This window comes from Balaenoptera borealis (assembly GCF_965194805.1).
Source record: "Balaenoptera borealis genome assembly, contig: HAP1_SCAFFOLD_774, whole genome shotgun sequence".
Taxonomy (NCBI): domain Eukaryota; kingdom Metazoa; phylum Chordata; class Mammalia; order Artiodactyla; family Balaenopteridae; genus Balaenoptera; species Balaenoptera borealis.
Window position 1 is genome coordinate 347,838 of NW_028123427.1, and position 21,613 is coordinate 369,450.

Sequence of the window (21,613 nt, forward strand, 5' to 3'; positions counted from 1 at the left end):
GGAAGATATTCTATCATTTCAGTCCTTATAAGTGCTTTAAAATGTGAATTGTGATTTGTTTTAGACACCAATGTTTCTTCAGTTACGTTTGGCCTTCGTTTTGTACTCTGAAAATAATTTGTAAAATTCCCTGTTGATTAGGATGTGCAAACATGAAAAGTACGTCACGCACCCAGTGAGACATATTATGGACAACCTACTGAAATCAGGCCCTGAGAAAAGGGACAGCACCGTCGTGGGAGACAAAACAGAAAATGGTTTTTTAATGTTTTCAGAAACCCACAAACTCAGGAGAAAGAATTTGACAGGGCAGGATACTAGAGAGAGCGTGACCACTCTGAGGTGTGTGGCTATGCAGGGGGCCATTGCCTGATCGAGGAGAGCTCTAAAATTCTTTTTTCTCTGGTCCAGTGGAGAACTCTGTCGGACCATTAGCCCTGAGAAACTGTTCTTGGGGCCATCAGACGAAGGATTTATGATAAATGAGCCACCGGTATGGGAATGTTATGTATTTAGATTGTTGAATATGATAAGAATCGTAGGAAAATATTTCAAAGACAAAAAAGGATTAGACACCCAAGGAGACCAGAACAAACTACCACCAAAGGACCTTCAGGTAAATCCCTCTCTCCGGTATCTCAGGATGATCTCACACACCGGAAACAAAATTTTGGATGAGAAGAGCTCTAGGAGAAGCTCAAGGACGACCGACACACAGGAAATGTAAGAAAGAGAGGAATACAGTGGTATGATGTTGAAGAGGGTAAGACCAAAGAAGTACATGTGATTACTGATTTCAAAAGGTGATTAAGGAGAAAGGGCACCCCGTGAGTAAACATGATCTAACAGTGTGGTTTACTCAAATGATAAACTAAGGGAAAGAGCTTTACTGCTTAAACAACTAATGATAAGCATCAACTCTGAGAAAATAGTATTATAAGGACAAACATAACCCATTCAAAGTTTTTCAACATGACCAGTGTCAGGGAAATCATTTAAAAGCAGAATCAAGGACCCAAACACAGCACGGAAATAATGAAAGCAAAATGTCCAAGAAAAAATACCTATCCAAGGTGGAAGAAACTGAAGTTACTAATCTGACTGGTTCAGATTAATCTTAGTTGGTTCCCCCCCCCCCCCCCCCCGCCCCCAAGAGTGCATTTTCCTGTTTTTGAAAACAGAAACCTTTTTGACATGCACAGTGGCATCCTGGGGAGGATGCTGGAAGCATCCAATCAGAGCAGCTCAAGGGCCACTCGGGATCGGCTCAGCCAATGAAAGTCCTGCAGCTCCTGAGGCCTAGCCATGGACTCAAAGTGTGAAGAGTTGTCCTGGGCTTGAAGCAAAAAAGAATCTTCCCGGCACGTGCAGCTTTTGAGACTGAGGGGAGAAAGGGATGTGATTCCTTGCCATTGGGCCAAAATATTAGACTGTGGCACAGCGTAAAGCAAGAAGAGCCTTCTTGGGAAATTCGGCCTTTAGAGACTGTAGAGTATACCGGAACGTTTCATTCACTGTGGTTTCTTTCAAATTGTGGCAAGAGCGTCCTCTAGCGGCGCCGGGCGGTGCGGACGGCCTCTCCTGCCGCCTGCACGCGCGCGCGCGCACGCACGCCCGCGGCGGCACAGCGCACTCCGCCGCTTCGCCCGACGCGCCGCGCAGGCGGTCGCTCGCCGAGCCCGCGGCTGGGACACTGGCGTGCAGCGCGGTCCTCGGCGGGGCCCAAGGCCCCGGCCCGGAAGGATGCGGCCCTGGGCGGCCCGGGAGCTGAGCAGGGCCCCCGCGCCGACCCCCGCGGGCCCCGGCCTCCGGAGCCGCAGCTGCCGCCTGGCCCCCGAGAGACATGACTTGCAAGCCGCGTTCCGACTGGATTCCCTACAGTGTCTTAGATGATGAGGGCAGCGACCTGAGGCAGCAGAAGCTTGACCGGCAGCGGGCCCAATTTTAAAAAAAAGGAAGACAAACAAAAAACCAACAATATGGCAAGAGGTTAATGACGAGTATTTCAAGTAAGATTTTTTAATAAACTCATTTGTAAAAAGAACTCTTCGGAAATTTGGTGTAGTAAGCTATTTTCACTGGTTGTATCATTCCATTCCATTTTCTAGTAATAAATATTAGCTTTTTCCCCTTCATGATTGAAACCATTTTCTTAGTGGTAGGATTAGCTGTCCCTTAAAAGTCCAAGAGGAAACACTATTGGAAGGCTAGTCATTTGGGGAGGAAACCACACTGATGACCCACATTTCTTCAATTCTTCTAAAGTCCCTTTTTGGTTCAATTTCTGTAACTTATTTCTCCATGAATACATTTAAATACGCTTTTGATTGTATTATCTTAGGCTCTTGAAAGTAATTTGATCTTAATTTTTAAGTATTTCCAATTTATTGATTCCTTTTCTCTCCTCTGGTGGTTTCTTAAAGAATAGGGACATTGTTGAGTGTTTTTTTTTTTTTCCCCCCAACCAACCTCTCTTATATTTATCCTCCATGCGAGGTATTTTAGGAAACCAAATCATGCTAAATAAAAGAAATTTAAATCTGTTAACGATGAATTATTTTTAATCATTTTATGAGTAACCATTTTTCATTTGTGTTCTTGGTGTGAGGACTGTGATATTGCCATTTCTTCCACCTGTATATAGCAGTATCATCCAGAGATTCTTATGTGGGATATAGTAGCCGATAAAATGCAGTAACAGATATAAAAACCACACCTACCCGTTTATTCTCCTTCAACATATCTCAAATCCTAATTCAGTTAAATACCTAAAATAGGACCCCAGAGCAGTGTAAACTGAGAGAAAACTAATTTTCTAGAGTCAAGCACCATAACTTGTGAAATTTCTTTGTACCTAATTCATATTTCTCCGAATCTTTTTTTTTTATTTTTACTTTTTGCAGTCTTTCCCTTTTCGGTTTTCATCCAAAAATCTTGACTGAACTGCAGTTGTGCACGGATGAAGGGATCATCCACTGACAGCAGATGTAACCAGCATCTCCAGAGCAGCAGCCCACGAGGGGCTGGCAGCCCGCGAGCCAAAGCAGTTGGCCCAGAGTGTGGTGGGGCGTCCAGAGCTGAACTAATAACAGCCTTCCTGTGATACTCAGCCCGGAGATCAAGTTGGAAAGAGGTGTGATAGCTCACTTGTTGTTTTTCCCTTCATGTAGTTCTAGATTCTACATATAGATGATATCATATTATATTTGTCTTTGTCTGACTTATGTCACTTAGTATGATAATCTCTAGGTCTATCCATATTGTTGCAAAAGGCATTATTTCATTCTTTTTATGGCTGAGTCATATTCCGTTGTATATATGTACCACATCTTCTTTATCCATTCATCTGTTGATGGACATTTAGGTTGATTCCATGTCTTGGCCACTGTAAATAGTGCTGCTATGAACATTGATGTGCATGTATCTTTTTGAATTAGAGTTTCCTCTGGATATATGCTCAGGTGTGGGTTTGCTGGATCATATGATAGATCTATTTTTAGTTTTTTAGGAATCTCCATACTGTTCTCCACAATGTATGTACAAACTTACATTCCCACCAACAGTGCAGGAGGGTTCCGTTTTCTCCTTTTAAAATTTCTTTTTTTTTTTGGCCACGCCACGTGGCCTGTGGGATCTTAGTTCCCCTACCAGGCATTGAACCCACATCCTCAGCAGTGAAAGCACAGAGTCCTAATCACTGGACTGCCAGGGAATTTCCAGGTTCCCTCTTCTCCACAACCTCTCCAGCATTTATTGTGTGTAGACTTTTTGATGATGGCCATTCTCACCCGTGTGAGGTGGTACCTCATTGTAGTTTTGATTTGCATTTTCTAATAATTAGCAATGTTGAGCGTCTTTTCATGTGCCTATTGACCATCTGTATTTCTTCTTTGGAGAAATGTCTATTTAAGTCTTCTGCCCATTGTTTGATTTGTGTTTTTGGTGGTGGTGTTGATTTGTATGAGCTGTTTGTATATTTTGGAAATTAAGCCCTTGTAGGTCATTTGCAAAAATTTCTCCCATTCCATAAGTTGTCTTTTCATGTTGTTTATGGTTTCCTTTGCTGTTCAAAAGCTTGTAGGTTTCATTAGGTCCCATTTGTTTATTTTTTATTTAATTTCTATTGCCTAGGGAGACTGACCTAAGAAAACATTTGTATGATTTATGTCAGAGAATGTTTTGCCTATGATCTCTTGTAGAAATTTTATGGTGTCATGTCTTCTGTTTAAGTCTTTAAGCCATTTTGAGTTTATTTTTCTGTATGGTGTGAGCGTGTGTTCTAACTTCATTGATTTACATGCAGCTGTCCAACTTTCCCAACACCACTTGCAGAAGAGCCTGTCTTTTTCCCATTGTATACTTTTGCCTCGTTTGTTGAAGTTTAATTGACTGTAGGTGTGTGGGTTTATTTCTGGGCTCTCTATTCTCTTCCATTGATCCATATATGTTTTTTTGTGCCAAAACCATGCCATTTTGATTACTGTAGCTTTGTAGTATTGTCTGAGGTCTGGGAGGGTTGTGCCACCTGCTTTGTTCTTTTTCTTCAGGATTTCTTTGGCAGTTCTGGGTCTTTTATGGTTCCATATAAATTTTAGGTTTATTTGTTCTACTACTGTGAAATATGTCATGGGTAATTTGATTGGGATCGCATTAAATCTGTAGATTGCTATGGGTAGTATGGCCATTTTTACAATATTGATTCTTCCACTCCAAGAGCATGGGATATCTTTTCATATTTTTAATTATTTTCAATTTCCTTTATTAATGTTTTATAGTTCTCAGTGTATACGTCTTTCACCTCCTTGCTCAGGTTTATTCCTGAGTATTTTATTTTTGGGGGTGCAATTTTAAAAGGTATTTTTTTTTTACATTCCCTTTCTGATATTTCATTGTTAGTGTAAAGAAATGCAGTCAATTTCTGTATGTTAATCTTGCATCCTGCTACCTTGCTGACTTGGTTTATCAGCTCTAGTAGTTTTTGTGTGGAGTCTTTAGGGTTTTCTCTATATAGTATCATGTCGTCTGCATATAATGACAATTTTACTTCTTCACTTCCAATTTGGATACTTTTTATTTCTTTTTCTTCTCTGATTGCTGTAGCTAGGACTTCCAATACTATGCTGAATAGAAGAGGTGAGAGTGGGCATCCTTGCCTTGTTCCAGATTTTAGCTGGAAGGCTTTCAGCTTTTCACTGTTGAGTGTTATATTGGCTGTGGGTTTGTCATAAACGAATGGCTTTTATTATGTTGAGATATGATCCCTTTATACCCACTTTGGTAAGAGTTTTTTTCATGAATGGATGTTGAATTTTTCAAATGCTTTTTCTGCATCTATTTAGATGATCATGTGGTATTTGTCTTTTCTTTTGTTGATGTGGTGTATCACATTGATTGATTTGTGTATGTTGAACCATCCTTGTGAACTTGGGATGAATCCCACTAGGTTGTGGTGTACGATCTTTTGTGTGTGTGTTGTTGGATTCAGTTTGTTAATATTTTGTTGATAATTTTTTCATCTATATTCATCAAAGATATTGACCTGTAATTTTCTTTTTTGGTGATGTCTTTGTCTGGTTTTGGTATCAGGGTGATTTGTTTTTTTTTTTTTTACAGATTCTATTCCACTTCTAGTGATCAGTCTGTTCAAATTATCTGTTTCTTAGTAATTCAGTTTTGGTGGGCTGTATGTTTCTAGAAACTTGTCCATTTCTTCTAGGTTGTCAAATTTGTTGGCACATAATTGTTCATAGTATTCCCTTATGTTTTTTGTATTTCTGCGGTATCAGTTGTTATGTCTCCTTTTTCATTTCTTATTTTGTTTGTTTGGGTTCTCTCTCTTTTCTTCTTGGTGAGCCTGGCCAGAGGTTTGTCAATTTTGTTTACCTTTTCCAAGAACGAGCTCTTGGTTTTATTGGGTTTTTTTCCTATTTTTTTAATACCTGTTTTATTTATTTCCTGTGTGATCTTTATTATTTCCTTCCTTCTGCTGACTTTAGGTTTTATTTATTCTTCTTTTTCTAATTTTTTAAAGTGGTTAGTTAAGTTGTCTATTTGAGATTTTTCTTGTTTTCTGAGGAAGGCCTGTATCGCTATGAAATTCCCTCTCAGACCTGCTTTTGCTGCATCCCATAGATTTTGTATGGTTGTGTTTTCATTGTCATTTGTCTCAAGGTATTTTTTAATTCCTTTAATTCCTTCTTTGATTTCCTTGTTGACCCACAGTTTTTTAGTAGCATGTTGTTTAGGCTCCATGTAGTCGTTTTTTTCCTCATTTCTTTTCCCGTGTTTGATTTCTAGTTTCCTGTCCTTGTGGTCAGAGAAGACGCTTGAAATAATTTCTATACTCTTAAATTTTTGAGGTTTTGTTTTGTGCCCTAGCATGTGGTCAGTCCTAGAGAATGTTCCATGTGCACTTGACAAGAATGTTCATTCTGGTTTTTTTAATGTAATGTCCTGAAAATATCAATTAAGTTTAACTGTTCTATTGTATCATTTAGGATCTCTCTTGCCTTATGGATTTTCTGTATAGAAGATATCTCCATTGCTGTGAGAAGGGTGTTAAATTCTCCTTCTCTTATTGTATTCCTGTTGATTTCTCCCTTTATGTCTGTTAGTAGTTGTTTTCTGTATTCAGGTGTTCCTATATTTGGTGCATATATGTTGACGAGTGTAAAATCCTCCTCATGTATTGATCCTTTCACCATTATATAGTGTCCCTCTTTATCTTTCTTTATGGCCTTTGTTTTAAAGTCTATTTTGTCTGACATGACTATGCAACCCCCACTTTCTTGTCATTTCCATTTGCATGAAATATCTTTCTCGATCCCCTCACTTTCAATCTATGTGTGTCCTTTACCCTGAAGTGGGTCTCTTGTAGGCAGTATATTATAGGCTCTTGTTTGTTTTGCTTTTTTTTAATCCAATCTGCCACTCTATGTCTTTTGACTGGAGCATTTAGTCCATTGACATTTAAGGTAATTATTGATATATATATATATATATATATATATATATATATATGAATTTATTGCTATTTTAAACCTTGTTTTCCAGTTGATTCTGTGCTTCTTCTCTGTTCCTTTCTTTGTCTTTTTGTAGTTTGATAATTTCCTTTTATTTTATGCTTGTGTTTTTTTCTTTTTGGTTTTAGTGAATCTATTGGATGTTTTTGATTTGTGGTTACCCTGTTTTTCGAGTCTAACCCCCTTCCTATATCTACTTGCTTTAGAGTGAGAGTCATATAGGCTCAAACACATTCTAATAAAAGAAAAAACTCTACATTTTCTTACTCTTCTCCCCAACCTTTTATGACTTTGATGTCCTCTTTTGCATCTTCTTGTTTATCCTTTTGTTGTTCATTGTGGTTATCATCCTTTTCCCAAAAGTGTTTTGATTTTTAAAAATCTGGGTATGGGCTTATTTAAGTGGTTTATTTTCCAATTGTGATTTTCTCTTTCCTGTAGATTCTTGCTTCTTTTCTGTGTAGAGAAGACCTTTTAATATTTCTTTTAGAATAGATTTAGGATTGCTGTATTCTTTTAGATTTTGCTTGTCTGAGAAATCTTTCCTTCTATTCTATATGATTATCCTGATGGGTAGAGTATCCTAGGTTGCAGATTTTTCCCTTTTAGGATTTTGAATATATCTTGCCACTCCCTTCTGGCCTGCAGCTTTTCTGTAGAGAAATCAACTTATAGCCTTATGGGGGTACCCTTGTAATTAAGTCTTTGTTTTTTTTCTTGCTGCTTTTAGAATCCTCTCTTTATCTTTAAATTTTGCCATTTAATTATAATATGTCTTGGTGTAGGTCTGTTTGAGTTCATCTTGTTTGGAACCTCTGTGCTTCCTGTACCTGGATTTCTGTTTCCTTCTTTAGTTTTGGGACGTTTTCAGCCATAATATCTTGAAATACGTTTTCGATCCCCTTTTCTCTTTCGTTCCCATGTGGAATCCCTATTATGTGTAGATTGGCATGCTTTATGTGATCCCATAGATCTCTGATATTGCTTTCATTTCTTTTTTCATTTGGCTTTCTGTCTGCTGTTCTGATTTTGTGATTTCCATTCTTCTGTCTTCCAGATGACTTATTTGTTCCTCTGCATTATTCATTCTGCTATTCATTGCCTTTAGCTCAGCTTTCATCTCAGCAAATGAGTTTTCAAATTTTTCTTGGCTCCCCCTTATAGTTTCTAGCTCCTTTTGATAGTACTCTGCATTTCTGTCAATAGCCTTTCTTAATTCCTTTAGTATTTTCATTATCTCCTATTTGAAATCTGTATCTATTAAACTGAAGAGGTCTGTTGCATCGTTTGTTCTTTCAGGAAAATTCTCTTGGTCTTTTAACTGGGAGTGGTTCTGCTTCTTCATTTTACTTATATTTGTCTTACCCTATGAGTTTAGGGGAAACAGTTTTCTTCTGTGTTCTTGGAGGGCTATTTATATGTGGGAGCATCCCTGTGTAGCTGGTGTGGGTTTGATATTTTTGTTGCGAGGGCTGTTTTTAGCATGGATGCCTGCTGCCTCTTTCCTCAGCATGTGCTGGCCATTATCCCCTTGATACGGGGTGGGCAGATACGGCAGCTGGTGCCAGATCCTGGGGCTCTTGGCAGTGGTGGCTGCTCATGTGTGCCCCCGGAGCCTGCAATGGTAGAGGAGGTGGCTCACAACTGCTCCTGGAGCTTCTGTAGGTGGTGTTCTGTCACCTGAGAGCACACGCAGGGGAAAAGGCTGCAAAGGTGGGTCCTTTCCCTCTCCTCGCACACTCCCTAGACAATGGTGCCTGGCCTCTAAGGTGAGCCCAGGTTTCCTCCAGGTACACGCTCAGCAGCGGTTGCAGCAGACTCCAGCCCCTTCAGGCTGTTTCTGCACAGCCAACCCCAGTTGTCTCCCCGGGTCTGATCTCCAAAGCCCAAGTTTCTGCACCCAGCTCCTGCCCACACTGGTGGATGCACATCTCAGGCAGGCAAGTGCAGGGTTGTGACATTGACCATCTGTGCAGTTCTCTCTCTGTTCTGGCTGCCGCAAACCAGTTGCTGTGCTCTGCTCCGAACCTCCAAGCTTCCCATTAGTCCCAGCCGATCTCCCCGCTGGTGAGGGGACTTCCCATGGTATAGGAACCTTTCCTCTTTCACAGGTCCCTCCCGGGGCACAGGTCCCGTCCTGATTCCTTTCTTTTTGTCTTTTGTCCTACCCATTTATGTGGAGATTTTCTTGAACTTTCAGAAGCTTGAGGTCTTCTGCCAGTGTTCAGTAGATATTCTGTGAGAGTCATTCCACAAGTAGATGTATTTTTGGTGTACTTGTGGGAGGAGTGACTTTCACATCCTACTACTTCACCATCTTGATCACTCTCTCCTGTCTTCACTTTCTTTCATCAGTGTCTTATACTTTTCTGAGTATATGTCTTTTACCTCCTTAGATAGGTTTATTCCTGGGTATTTCAGTGTTTTTTGCTGCAATCGTAAATGGGATTGTTTCCTTATTTCTTAATTCATACAATTTATTCTTTCCCAATCCAGAATTTTTTTGATTTTTAGAACACAGACCTTCAGGACCTGCAATTTTGCATCACTGGATGATGAGAGTATCCAGTGAGAGCAGCTCAGGCCCCACCCTTATGCAGCCACTGAGGTACTGGCAGCCAGTGAGCCACAGCTATTGGTCCAAAGAGTGGTGGAGTGACCAGGCCTGAACCAATCACAGCCGTCCTGTGATATTCAGCCAGAAAATTGAGGCTGAAAGTGTAGGATTCTCTGTCAGCTGGTCTTGTTACTTTACTTGTTTTTCATCTTGGTGATTTAAGGATATAAATCCAGAGCACATAGTGCCCCGTGTCTCTGGACAGTTACATCGAGTAAGAAGATGATGGTCAGCAAATAAAGATTTTTCTTTTCTTCTAGAATTTGAATGGTAATATTCAAGTGAATGTTAATATATTAATATTATCATTGTGTTTTTCTTGGCACAGTGCCTCTTTACTTGTATAATTTTTCTAAAAATATATTGCTGATTTTTGACAAAGTTGATGATTTTCTAATTGTTTCTTTTAAAAACATTGATTTCTAGCTTCATACTTTGTGAAGCAGGAACATATTGTGGGATTCAGTCCTTTGAAATGTTTTATAATTTGCTTTAAAGTTCAGTATTTTATCACCAGTGTTAAGAGTTTTATTTGAACATATATGATAGGTTAAAATAACAATTGATTTGGATGTGAAAACCTTGGAAGGATATCACCCTTAGCCAAACAATGAGACTAAAGCTGAATAAACTACAAAAATTTCATGGACTCATCAAAAGAGAGATAAGACTCTCACAGAAGAGACCCCACATGTAGAATTCTGCATTTGACAGAGAACCACTTGCTGTAGAGAAAGATGAGGGCAGGTCAGGAAACTAGAAAGAGCTTCATTGAGAATTGCATGCATGCCAGGGTCAGTTTTACTTCCAGAGCTCTCTTTGATAGCAATAGATCAGGAATTAGGACAAATAATCCTCCTTATCAAGATTTTAGCTTATTATTATTATGGAATATTTTTAAAAGCTTATACAGCATTTAGGAAAACTGAGTTAGCTGTGCAGTAAATCAAGAAAAGTTATCATATGATGAAACCAAATTTATATTTTAAAGCAGGACAAGAAAATTTCAAGATAAAATTCTCTCACTGTGTCCATCTGGGCCTCCACCTTCCCTCCCTGATGTGTAGTGTACATATGCATTTCACATTTACTAGATCTCCTTAAAGATGGGAATGTCTGCTCAACCATAAAAATTGTTTTGTTACCTTTCTTCTGACACTAGCAATGTAACTTCTTAAAAGCATGGCGTTCTTTCCCATCTCTGTAGGTGGTCATCATGACTGGCTGTGTGTTCTCTCTTGACTGATGGAGGAAACTGGAGGTCAATTCAAAGAAAAAGAATTGGAAAATTATTAACAATCTTGAAATTCAGCAATATACCTATAGAAAAACCAAATCTAAAAAAGTCAATGCACCAAGAAGAGAGCACAACAGATGTTAAATTAAATAAATATTATCATAAGCATTAACACTCAAATGACTTGAGGTAGGAGAAGGAGTCATCTTACTTCTCTTAACTGCTGAACATCCTCCTCTTATTTTGATGCAAGGAGATGGAGACATGTCCCACTACCAAATCTGGATGCCTGTACTTAAATCACCATGGTGCAAAGCAAGTACTTGAACAGAAAAACAACAGGGAAGCTATCACACCTCCTTCCTACTCTATCTTGGGGTTGAGTATCACAGGAAGGCTGTTATTGGTTCAGGCCTGGTCACTCCACCACTCTTTGGACCAATAGCTGTGGCTCACGGGCTGCCAGTCCCTCCTCGGCTGCATCAGTGGAGGGTGGGGCCTGAGCCCCTCTCACTGGATACTCTCATCATCCAGTGATGCAAAATTGCAGGTCCTGAAGGTCTGAAGGTTCCTGCAAGGTCCTGAAGCTTCTAAAAATCAAAAAATTCTCGATTGGGAAACAATAAATTGTATGAATCTGAATGAATTCCAGTAGTAATTTCAGAAACCAGTGACTTAAAAAAGTGAATTGTTTCTTGGAAGTTTCAGGTAGCTATTTTGTAATATGTTTGAGTACTCATGTGTGCATTTAAATGACTTAATATTATGGGACATGTCGAAAAAGGTTGAAGAGGGATGTATTGGTGGGCTTATTTGCTTCCTCACTTTATCTCTGGCTATATCACACATAAAGTATCTCTAGTAAATTCCACAACATCCTCCCAGGGAATGAGAATTAAAATGCAAAATAAAATTAATACAAAAATAATTTAGACCTTAAGGAACTCTATAAAGGCTGACCTAGAACTAAAATGACTGTTCAGGTAAGTTATGAAATGCAGTATGGTTAAGGAATAGTCACAATTTTTGTTGGAACAAACTGCACTACAGACATATATTCAAGTAGAACTGATAATGTTTGATGTTTACTTCAACTTAAAAATGTTTTAGTGATGGGCAGTAGTATGGCACAGGTCGAAAAACTAGAGTCAATCTGACTCTTCAGTGCTACAGGTCTTTTCCTGACAAGTGAGTGGCTCTGAAAAGACCCTTTGGTTTGCGAGGCTCAGGTGGTTCTGAAGCAGCTCATTTGAGGATGGTGTACCTGATGACTGCCTTGGTGGCCTAGGACATGGCGTGCTTGCCAATCTCCCTGGGCAGCAGCAGGGGCACGGAGGTCTGGATCTCTCTGAAGGTGATGGTGGAGCGCTTGGTGGAGCTGGCCAGGGGTGCAGCCTCCTCGGCGATGGGCTTGAAGATGTCCAGGCCCTCGTGAAAAGCTGCTTCAGCACCCTGGGGAAACAGGTGATGAAACTGTCTGGGCAGCAGCGGCGACAACGCCTTGGCATCTTCTGCTTTGGGCTCTTTGGTTCAGCCTCTGTGGGCTCTTTGGTGCCCAGGCTTTCCTCAGAAGAAGTCTCACGGCAAGGCTCGGCCATGTCGGAGCCACCTTCCCCACAGCTCAGAGGGAAGGACAATGAGGCTGCTGAGGGCCAGTGGCCGGGTTTATAATCCCTGCGTTCTCTGATGTCACAGGCAACGTCCATATCTGACTGGACAAAATGCAAGGCAGGGAGGCCTGTCACTAAGGCACCTCATGTCACGTGTCATTGGATGCCACCCTGCTTGGCCTCCTGTCAACCAATCCCAGTGGAAATCTGGTGACCTTTAAACTTTCCGTGACCTCCACTAGAAAAATCTTTGAACTATGCCCCATGTAGGAAAAGGTCATCCGTTCACTTCAGCTGATTTATGCCTACTATTTATGCATGAGAACTTTGAAAAGATGTCACCGAAGTCACCTACATTGAAGAAAAATCAGTTTGAGTTCCCTGAGAGAGTCTCTATAACTCAAACCTTTGCCACCATCAAAATGACTCTGGCCACTTGGGGGCCATTTTTCTCAGCACAGAATCTTCTCTATCCATGGCTGAGCCACCGTGGCTTGAGCAGGAACTCTCTGACTTGGTCAGCAGAGTGCTCCTCAAAATCAGTCATAGGACATAACTGACCAGCCCTTACCTCCAATTCTTATCAAACTTACAGGGAATCAGAAAGAACAGTAAAACCACATTCTCCAAAGACAGGCCACAAACAGAAATCGGATACTTGTACATAAATACTAAAAATATTTAACATTTAGCAAATTTTAATTTTTTTTAACATTACTTAGGTACCCCAAATACCACACATACTGGAATTGATGAAAAAATATGTGTTAGTTGAAAGAAATTATTTTTCTAATTCCCTAGAAACCTTCCGAGTGAGAAGAAACTAATCAGTAAAAGGGAAATATTTAAAAATTAGAAACACATTCCTTTCAAAAACCTACGTAACTCAAGCAAAGTATATCTTTAATGTATTTATGTAAAAATAAATTACAGACATTGAACCAAGAAGGACTTAGGAAGACTTGAAGAAATGGAGGTCTTCAATGAGCTAAGATCCTAATGGTCAGGTTTCCAAGTGTGTTTCCTGTGAGGGCTTCAAGGAGCGGCTAATTCTACTGCTAACAAAATAGTTCCAATCATGAAAGGATAAATGCTATTTTTTATTACTGGTAAATACAATATGATGATCAAACCATGGAAGAAAGTTTACAACAGGGAATTCTTTGGACCATAATGATAGTGTTAACGTGAACCCCAAAGCTACAGGAGGACACCTTTGTGATTACAAATTCTCAAGGAGACTTTTCCTGACCCCAAATCTAGGGCATGGTGTAGAATTCTTTTTTTCTGGCATCTTCCCTTTCCATTAGAAAAAGTCCAGTTTTTCATTAAGGGTGCAGCCATTCAAGCAACCACAATTATTAAAGATCTCAATGAAGTATTAATTTCTGTCACTTTTCACACAGAGGTGAGCATTTTCAATAATGTATATAAATAATTTTGTCAAGTTATTTTTCATGTCTTGAATGGAAATTTCCCCCATTTTCTATTCCATTTATTGACCAAAACAGAAGTGTAACTGACCCTTTAAACTACTCTGCAGCGTAAAAGACAACTAACACTCATACTGGTGCCATGGAGGTACCTCTCCAAGGGGTTGTCCAGCAGGATAGGCAGATTTTTACTTGTCGGCTCAGAACTCTCAAACAGCAAAGCAGAAGCTATGTGTCCTCTTAAAGATTAGCTCTGTAATGGGCATAACATCACTTCTTTCATACTCCATTGGTCAAAGCAATTATAGGCCTGCCAGAGTCAAGAGGCAGGGGAACAGACATGCTTAATCCATCCGAGAAGTGTCTGGGAATGAGCAGCTTTCACAAATCTAACAAATAGTGCCACACAACACATGCTTTTTGAGATGCTGCTGGGTGCCACACACATGATATGTCCGTAGCACAAGGTCCTGGGTTCCTTGGGCCACAGTGTTGTTAAACTATGGAATACTTTCCCACTTGACTCACTCTTATCTGGGTGAACTCCTGCATGCAGTGAATCCCTATAATCCAGGGCAAACCTTTCCCTCTGGTGGCATGAAGTTTCTGACCATTGTAGACATACCATCCCCCTACTCCTGGGCCCCTGGACATAGAAATACAGACACACAGATTGACAGAAAGGAGAATGTTTCGAGTGAGTACATGCTTCAAAGAACTCTACCAGAATCTGGTCTGGATATCAGATTTTAATTTGATTGCCTCATTCATGACCCTAACTCCAAGTAAGATTACATTTGAGGTACTGGGGTTTAGGACTTCAATATAAGAATTTCAGGGGACGCAATTCAAAGTATATGTGATATGAAACCTGAGCTGTAGATTGGCACATGTGCTGACTCTTCCATCATATTGATTATTTAGTTTCCCATTAAGAGAAAAAAGGTGACTTCATTCATCCTCTTTTCACTCCGACTATTCATTGCTTAGTTTAATTTTTTTTATTTTTAGCTTCTTACTTCTGTGAAGGGAGAAGATACTCAGGGATTTCAACCCTTAGGAATTGTTTATGACTTTCTTTAAACTCCATTATTAGTTCAATATTTTAAAGGACTGTATTTGTACTTTTAAAATAATTTGTAATTTCTTCTGTGAAGAATATCACTTTGAGCCAAACAAAGAGCCAAAAGCTGGATAATCTGCAAAAATCAAAACTTTCCTTGATGACTAATAAGAACCTGCAGTATAAACAAACAAACAAGCAAAACAACGAATACTAAACTTTCATTGGGTTACTTGTATGGAAATATGTTAATATAAATGTTTCAGACATTACATGAAATTCCTAAAAACCTTATATGTTCTGGTATAATGTTATAGGTCATAATCCTAGTTATTACTTTAAAATGTATATCTCAGAAATAACTAATTTTCTTGTCAACTGCATTATTATGAACTTTCATCAAATCTTTAACCGTGGTCATTTTTAAGTCTTTTGTCATTTACAGACAGTTCTGGGTGTACTCTGATGCTTTTGCAAATATGTTCCTGTAAAAGGGTTTCATCTTCAAGAAATTCATGGAAAAGACTCTGACAAGTACAGGTTTCTGGTAACTGACTGTACTGCTGAACTGAATGAATAAGCATTTTCAGAACTCTAATGAATAACTGATGAACTCATAAAAGTGCTAACAAAAGATCAAGATGAAAAAAAAATTAATTACATGGGACTGAGTGAACTGATGAGGATGAGTATAATTTTTGTGACTTTCTGTTTGAATTTAAAAAAAAAAATCCCACAAGGACTCAGAGGCAAAGAATATACAAATCAGTTTTCACTGCAAAGTAAAGCAGCTGTTACAGTGGAGGATTACTGGACTGAATGTCAATATTATGACATAGTATGAGTGTGTTTCATGTTTGGTAATTGCAATCATTGTTGCTTTTGTTGTGGTCAGCCATGTACAATGCTTGGTGTCAGTCTATTTATCTCTTGTAAAAATAAAATACAGTGTGTGTGTGTGAAAAAAAAAAAAACAACTTTCCTTGAACCCATCAGAAGAGGGACAGGAACCTCCAGGAGAGACAAATCTATGTAGCTTTAGCAGAACTGTATGAACTCAAGAGAAAGGTTGTGGGCAGGGCAAGAAACTAGAAATTGTTTTCCTAAGTAGTGCAGCAGGAAGGGAGGAAACGCCTGATCCAGGACTGGGTACAAATTTCTTTGTTTGTTTTTCAGCCCATTGTGGAAGATCTCTGATGAGCCATTATACTTCCAGAGTTCTCCTTGGGAAATTAGAGTAAGGATTTAGGATAACTGGACCCCCTTCATGAGGGTCATTAGTTAAAATTATTCGGGAATATTAGAAAAATCTCATTAAGGAACTTGAAAAAAAAAAGAATTTTCTTTCCAAGGTGATGAGGAAAATTGTCAGGAGATCAACTACAAGTAAATCCCTCTGAATAGTGCCTTGAGATCGTCATACACATAGGGGACAAAACTTTGGGAGCCAAAGACTCTTTTGAAACCGTGCTCATTTCAAAGATAGAACTGTAAACCAGTTGGAATGCACAGCGTAAGTCATTTTATTTCCATCATGCTCACTACCGCTGCTTCAAAATCCTAGTGTTTGTCCATATGACATACAAATGGTTTGCCAATCTTGATCTTGCATACTAGTCTCATACATATTGTATTATGTGAGAAGTTATTTTAAGAAAATGAATCTGTTGGGACATTTTTATAGCTCTTTGGGTGTTTTGCACCTAAAATTTCAGAAATAGAATAGAAGGATTAGTGAAATGCCATTTAAAATATACCATATAGACAGTGAAGACTGGGAGTGCAAAGGTGAATGACAGATATGAAATCTAGGATAGAGAGAGGAAAAATGGGTTTTGATGTTGAAGACTGGAAGATAAAATGAGTACATCTAATCATTCACTTCAGAAGGTGATTGAAGAAAAGGGGCAATTATGATCTAATGGTATGGTTAACAGTAAAGATTGAAGTAAGGTCCAAACTTCCAGTTTTAATTAAATAATTCGCAGACATGTAATATACAGCATGGTGGCTATAGTTGAATACTGTATTGTATATTTGAATGTTGCTAAGAAAGTAGACCTTAAAAGTTCTTATCACAAGAAAAAAAATTTGTAACTGTGTGTGGTGGTGCTGTTAACTAGAATTATTGGGGTGATCATTTCATAATATATACATATATCGAATCATTATGAAACTAATGTTTTATGTCCATTATATCTCAATAAAAAAGACTAATTGAGGGAAACAGGTTTACTACTTCAATAAGTAATTATAAGCAACCCTGGAAAATAGTATTAATATAGCAAACATATCCCAATCAAACTTATTCAACATTATCTTTGTTACAGAATTCATTGAAAACATAAGAGAAAAGCCAAACATGGTACAGAAATATCAAAATCAAAAAGTTCAAGAAAAAAACCTATTCCCCGTTCCCTAATATCTGGAGATGCTACTCTAAGTCATTCAGATGAATCTGATTCTATTCCTTCCAAGTTTGTAATGTATTCTTTGTGAAAATGCAAACATTCATTATATGAACAAAAGATTAAAGAAATTTTACATAACCAATGAGATATAGCTGGACAGAGGATTGGTGAACTAGAAGACAGATAAAATAATAGAAATAATATAGAATACTTCACAGAAAGTAAAAGGAAAAAAAGGATAAAGGTGAGGCAAAGAGACTCAAGGAATGGAGTAAGTAGGTGATAAGTATCACATAGGCATTCCAGAAGCATAAAACTGGGTGAATATTGGAAAAATACTATTCAAAGGAAAATGGCTGGTAATTCCCAGAGTTAGGGGAAGCCATAAGTTCCTCCATTCAGGAAGCAGACCTGACAAATCATAGTAAACCTTCAAGGTAACCCTAGAGATCAAAATAGCAGACAAAAAGACGCAGTGCCTAAAAAAGGAATACCAAATAGTGTGACTGCAGACCTCTTTGTCTTAATAAATTGACGCCAAAAGCAAGTGCTGAGAGAAAGTAACTGTCATCCTAGAGTTGCATATCTAGCCAAGGTATCATTTAATAGTGAAGCTATGCTACACATGAAGATGGACCTCCCCAAACCACACTCAAATGTAGACTTGCTCCACCGGCTGCTGAGAGTACAGTCAGGTGCTAATCCTCAGCCATTGACCCTTTCAGATATTTCCTCAGCTTCAGAGAGCTAATTTGCCCAAAGTTAGGGACTTCCTGAGACGGTCACATCCAATGTCTGAACAAGGGGAGGGTATAAATATATGTCTCATCCCATCCTCAGATGGTAATCCTGATTAACATTCCCACATAATTAACCCCATCTCAGTGCTGGCTTCCTTCTAGAGCTTAACTGAGAAATAAAGACTTTTGAGAAAAATGAAATCTTATCGTGTTTACATCAACTGACACCATGTTAAAGGAACTTCTAAAGAATGTAATTTAGGAAGATGGAAAAAGATCACAGCAGATGATCTGAGATGCAGGTAGGAATGTTAATAGAATAAATTAGCAAGTAGAGGTAAATGTAAAACAATGACTGTACACAAAAGTTGCAATAATGATTACAGTTCCTTTGAAGAATCAAGTAAACAAGACATAGCTAAATACTGCAGTTATGCAGCACTTGGATGATAAGAGTGTCCAACGAGAGCAGCTCACGTCCTGTTCACTGGTTCGGCCAGTGATGGACTGGAAGCTTGTGAGCCACAGCCTTTGGCCCAGTGTGGGAAAGTGGCCAGGGAAAAACAAATAAAAGCATTCTTGGGAGGTTCAGACTTGGAGATTGTGGAGGAAACTGGAGGGGTTCCTTCCCTGTTGTTTGCTTGCTAGCTTGTTTTTAATCACTGTAAGTTAATGATTTGAATTCAGAGATTGTACTGTATGTGTCTCTTGTCCCTTGTATACAAGTAAGGGAAGGATTTGACTACTAACACATCAAGTGGGATTTTTGTATTTTCATTGGTAAATGGGATTCTTTAGAAATAAGGAACGGCAAGCTTCCTTCACTGGTTTTATCACCATATTACATTTTCTGGTAATAAAGATTAGCTTTCTGCTTTCATAATTGGAAACATTTCATGAGCAGTAGAAATAGCAGTTCTTTAAAAGTGCAAATGGACACAGCTTTGGAATCTTGACCATTTCAGATGAAACCACATTGATGAACCCCCCCCCCTTTTTTCAGTTCTTCTTAAGTCATTTTTTGATTCCAATTCTGCAATTTATTGGTAAGGAAACACATTAAAGAAATGCCTTTGTCTGTATTGTCATGTATTCTTGCAAGAAATACGCTTTTATTTTAAAGAACTTCCCATTTATTCCTTCCATTCTTCCTATGGTGTTTTCTTAGAGAATTAATCATTGTTTTCAATCAACAACTCTTACGTTTGTTCACAAATTCAAGCATGTGGGGTATTTTGAGGACCTAAGGAATGTTAAGAAAATTTTATATTTGAGAAATGTTTAAGTATTTTTACTAATTTTAAAAGTATTCCCATTTCTGTTTGTGTTCCAACTTTGGACAATGTGGCTTTGAGATTTCAATTTTTTCTCATTCACTGGGGGTTTTGATCATAATTGGAGGCAGTAGATGGTCAATTATGTCCCATGATTTCGAGGAGCACTCTGCAGACCATGTCAGAGACTTCCGGCTCAAGCCACGGAGGCTCAGCCATGGAAAGACAAGATACTATGTGGGAGTAAAATGGCCCGCCAAGTGGCTAAAGTCATTCTGATGGCGGCAACGACTTGAGTTAGGGAGGTCAGACTCGCTCAGGAAGCTCAAACTGATTTTTCTTCAGTGTAGGTGACTTGGGTGACATCTTTTCAGAGTTCTCATGCATAAATAGTAGGCATAAATCAGCTGAGGTGAACTTTGCCTACATGGGGCATAGTTCAAAGATTTTCTGGTAGAGGTCACGGAAAGTTTAAAGTCACCAGATTTCCACTGTGATTGGCTGACTGGAGGCCAAGCAGGGGGCCATCCAATCACAGGTGACATGGGGTTCCTTAGTGACAGACCTCCCTGCTTTGCATTGTATCCAATCAGATGTGAGCATTGCCCGTGACGTCATAGAAGGCAGGGAGTAGAAACCGGGCCAAGGGACCTCGACGGCCGCACTGTCCTTCCCTCTGAGCTGCGGGGAAGACGATTCCGACATGCTTGAGCCTTCGTCTGAGACGTCTGAAGAAAGCCCGGGCACCAAGGAAGCCGAGCCGAAGAACCCGAAGCGCCGCTGCAGCCGCCGTCGCCGCTGCAGCCGCCGCCGCCGCTGCAGCCTCCGCCGCCGCCGCTGCAGCCTCCGCCGCCGCCGCTGCAGCCTCCGCCGCCGCCGCTGCAGCCGCCGCCGCCTCTCTGACGGCTTCGACAGCTTTGCCACCTATTTCGGAAGGGTGCTGCAGCGGGTCCAGGAGGGCCTGAGCCTCTCGCAGGAGGCCGTGAACGTCATGGATTCGTTCGTGAAGGACATCTTTGAGCGAATCACCGATGAGGCGGCGCGCCTGGTCCGCTCCAGCAAGCGCTCCATCCTCACCTCCAGAGACATGCAGACCTCCGTGCGCCTGCTGCTGCCTGGGAAGAGGGGCAAGCACGCCATATCCAGCGCCACCAAGGCAGTCATTCGGTACCTAACCGGCAAATGAGCTGCCTCCGGACCACCTGAGCATCGCAAACCAAAGGATCTATTCAGAGTCACCTCAGTTTTCTTAATAAGAACTGTATTCTGATAAACTTTGATCGACTTTATTTTTTAAAGTGTGTCATCCTGCTAATTTTTAAACATCTTTTTTACAAAGAACTAAATATTATCAACTACATTTTAATATATCTATGGTCTAATTTGCTCAAAATGAAATAGTGAGTTTTGTTCAATAATGTTGCATTATACCACTTTACTAAAGAGTGAGGTCTTTTATCTTTCTAGGTCAACCTTTCACAGGGTCTGTAAGATAAAGTTATTTACCTTTTTCACTCTCATTTTCTCATGAATGTATGGCAAAATTTTCCAGAGATTCATTATGTACCGTAATGACAACAAATTAAGTGCAGGAACATGTATAAGAATTCAACAGACATATTAGAAGAGATATTAAGGAGGTTTTCTTTTTCTTTCTTTTAAATTGAAGTATAGTTGATTTACAACGTTGTATTAGTTTCTGGTGTACAGCAAAGTGATTCAGTTATACATATATATAATCTTTTTCATATTCTTTTTCATTACAGGTTATTACAAGATATTGAATATAGTTCCCTGTGCTATATTGTAGGACCTTGTTGTTTATCTGTTCTATATATAGTAGTTTGTGTCTGCTAATCCCAAACTCTTAATTTACTCCTCCCCCCTCCTTTCCCCTTTGGTAACCATAAGTGTGTTTTCTATGTTTGTGAGTCTGTTTGTTTTGTAAATAAGTTCATTTGTATCATATTTTAGATACCACATGTAAGTGATATCATATGGTATTTGTCTTTCTTTGACTTACTTCACTTAGTATGATGATCTCTAGGTCCATCCATGTTGCTGTAAATGGCATTATTTTATTCTTTTCCATGGCTGAGTAGTATTCCATTGTATATATTCCACATCTTTATCCATTCGTGTCAATGGACATTTAGGTTGCTTCCATGTCTTGGCTATTGTAACTAGTGCTGCTATGAACATTGGG

General features: G+C 39.4%; 1 protein-coding gene and 1 long non-coding RNA gene across 2 annotated transcripts; one reads left to right on the forward strand and one right to left on the reverse strand.

The window, feature by feature from the left end:
• The first annotated feature begins 1,633 nt into the window (after positions 1-1,633).
• Positions 1,634-11,455, forward strand: LOC309621636. The gene is made up of 3 exons (XR_014240120.1): positions 1,634-2,009; positions 2,904-3,133; positions 10,847-11,455. It is a non-coding gene; the product is annotated as an uncharacterized lncRNA (long non-coding RNA).
• Positions 11,456-18,603: 7,148 nt separating this feature from the next.
• On the reverse strand, positions 18,604-20,578 carry LOC309621635 (uncharacterized protein; the record flags this gene model as incomplete). Its single annotated transcript, XM_082409019.1, has 1 exon — positions 18,604-20,578. A coding segment is annotated over one exon (582 nt), but the record flags the coding sequence as incomplete, so codon positions are not given.
• Between the last annotated feature and the right edge of the window lie 1,035 nt (positions 20,579-21,613).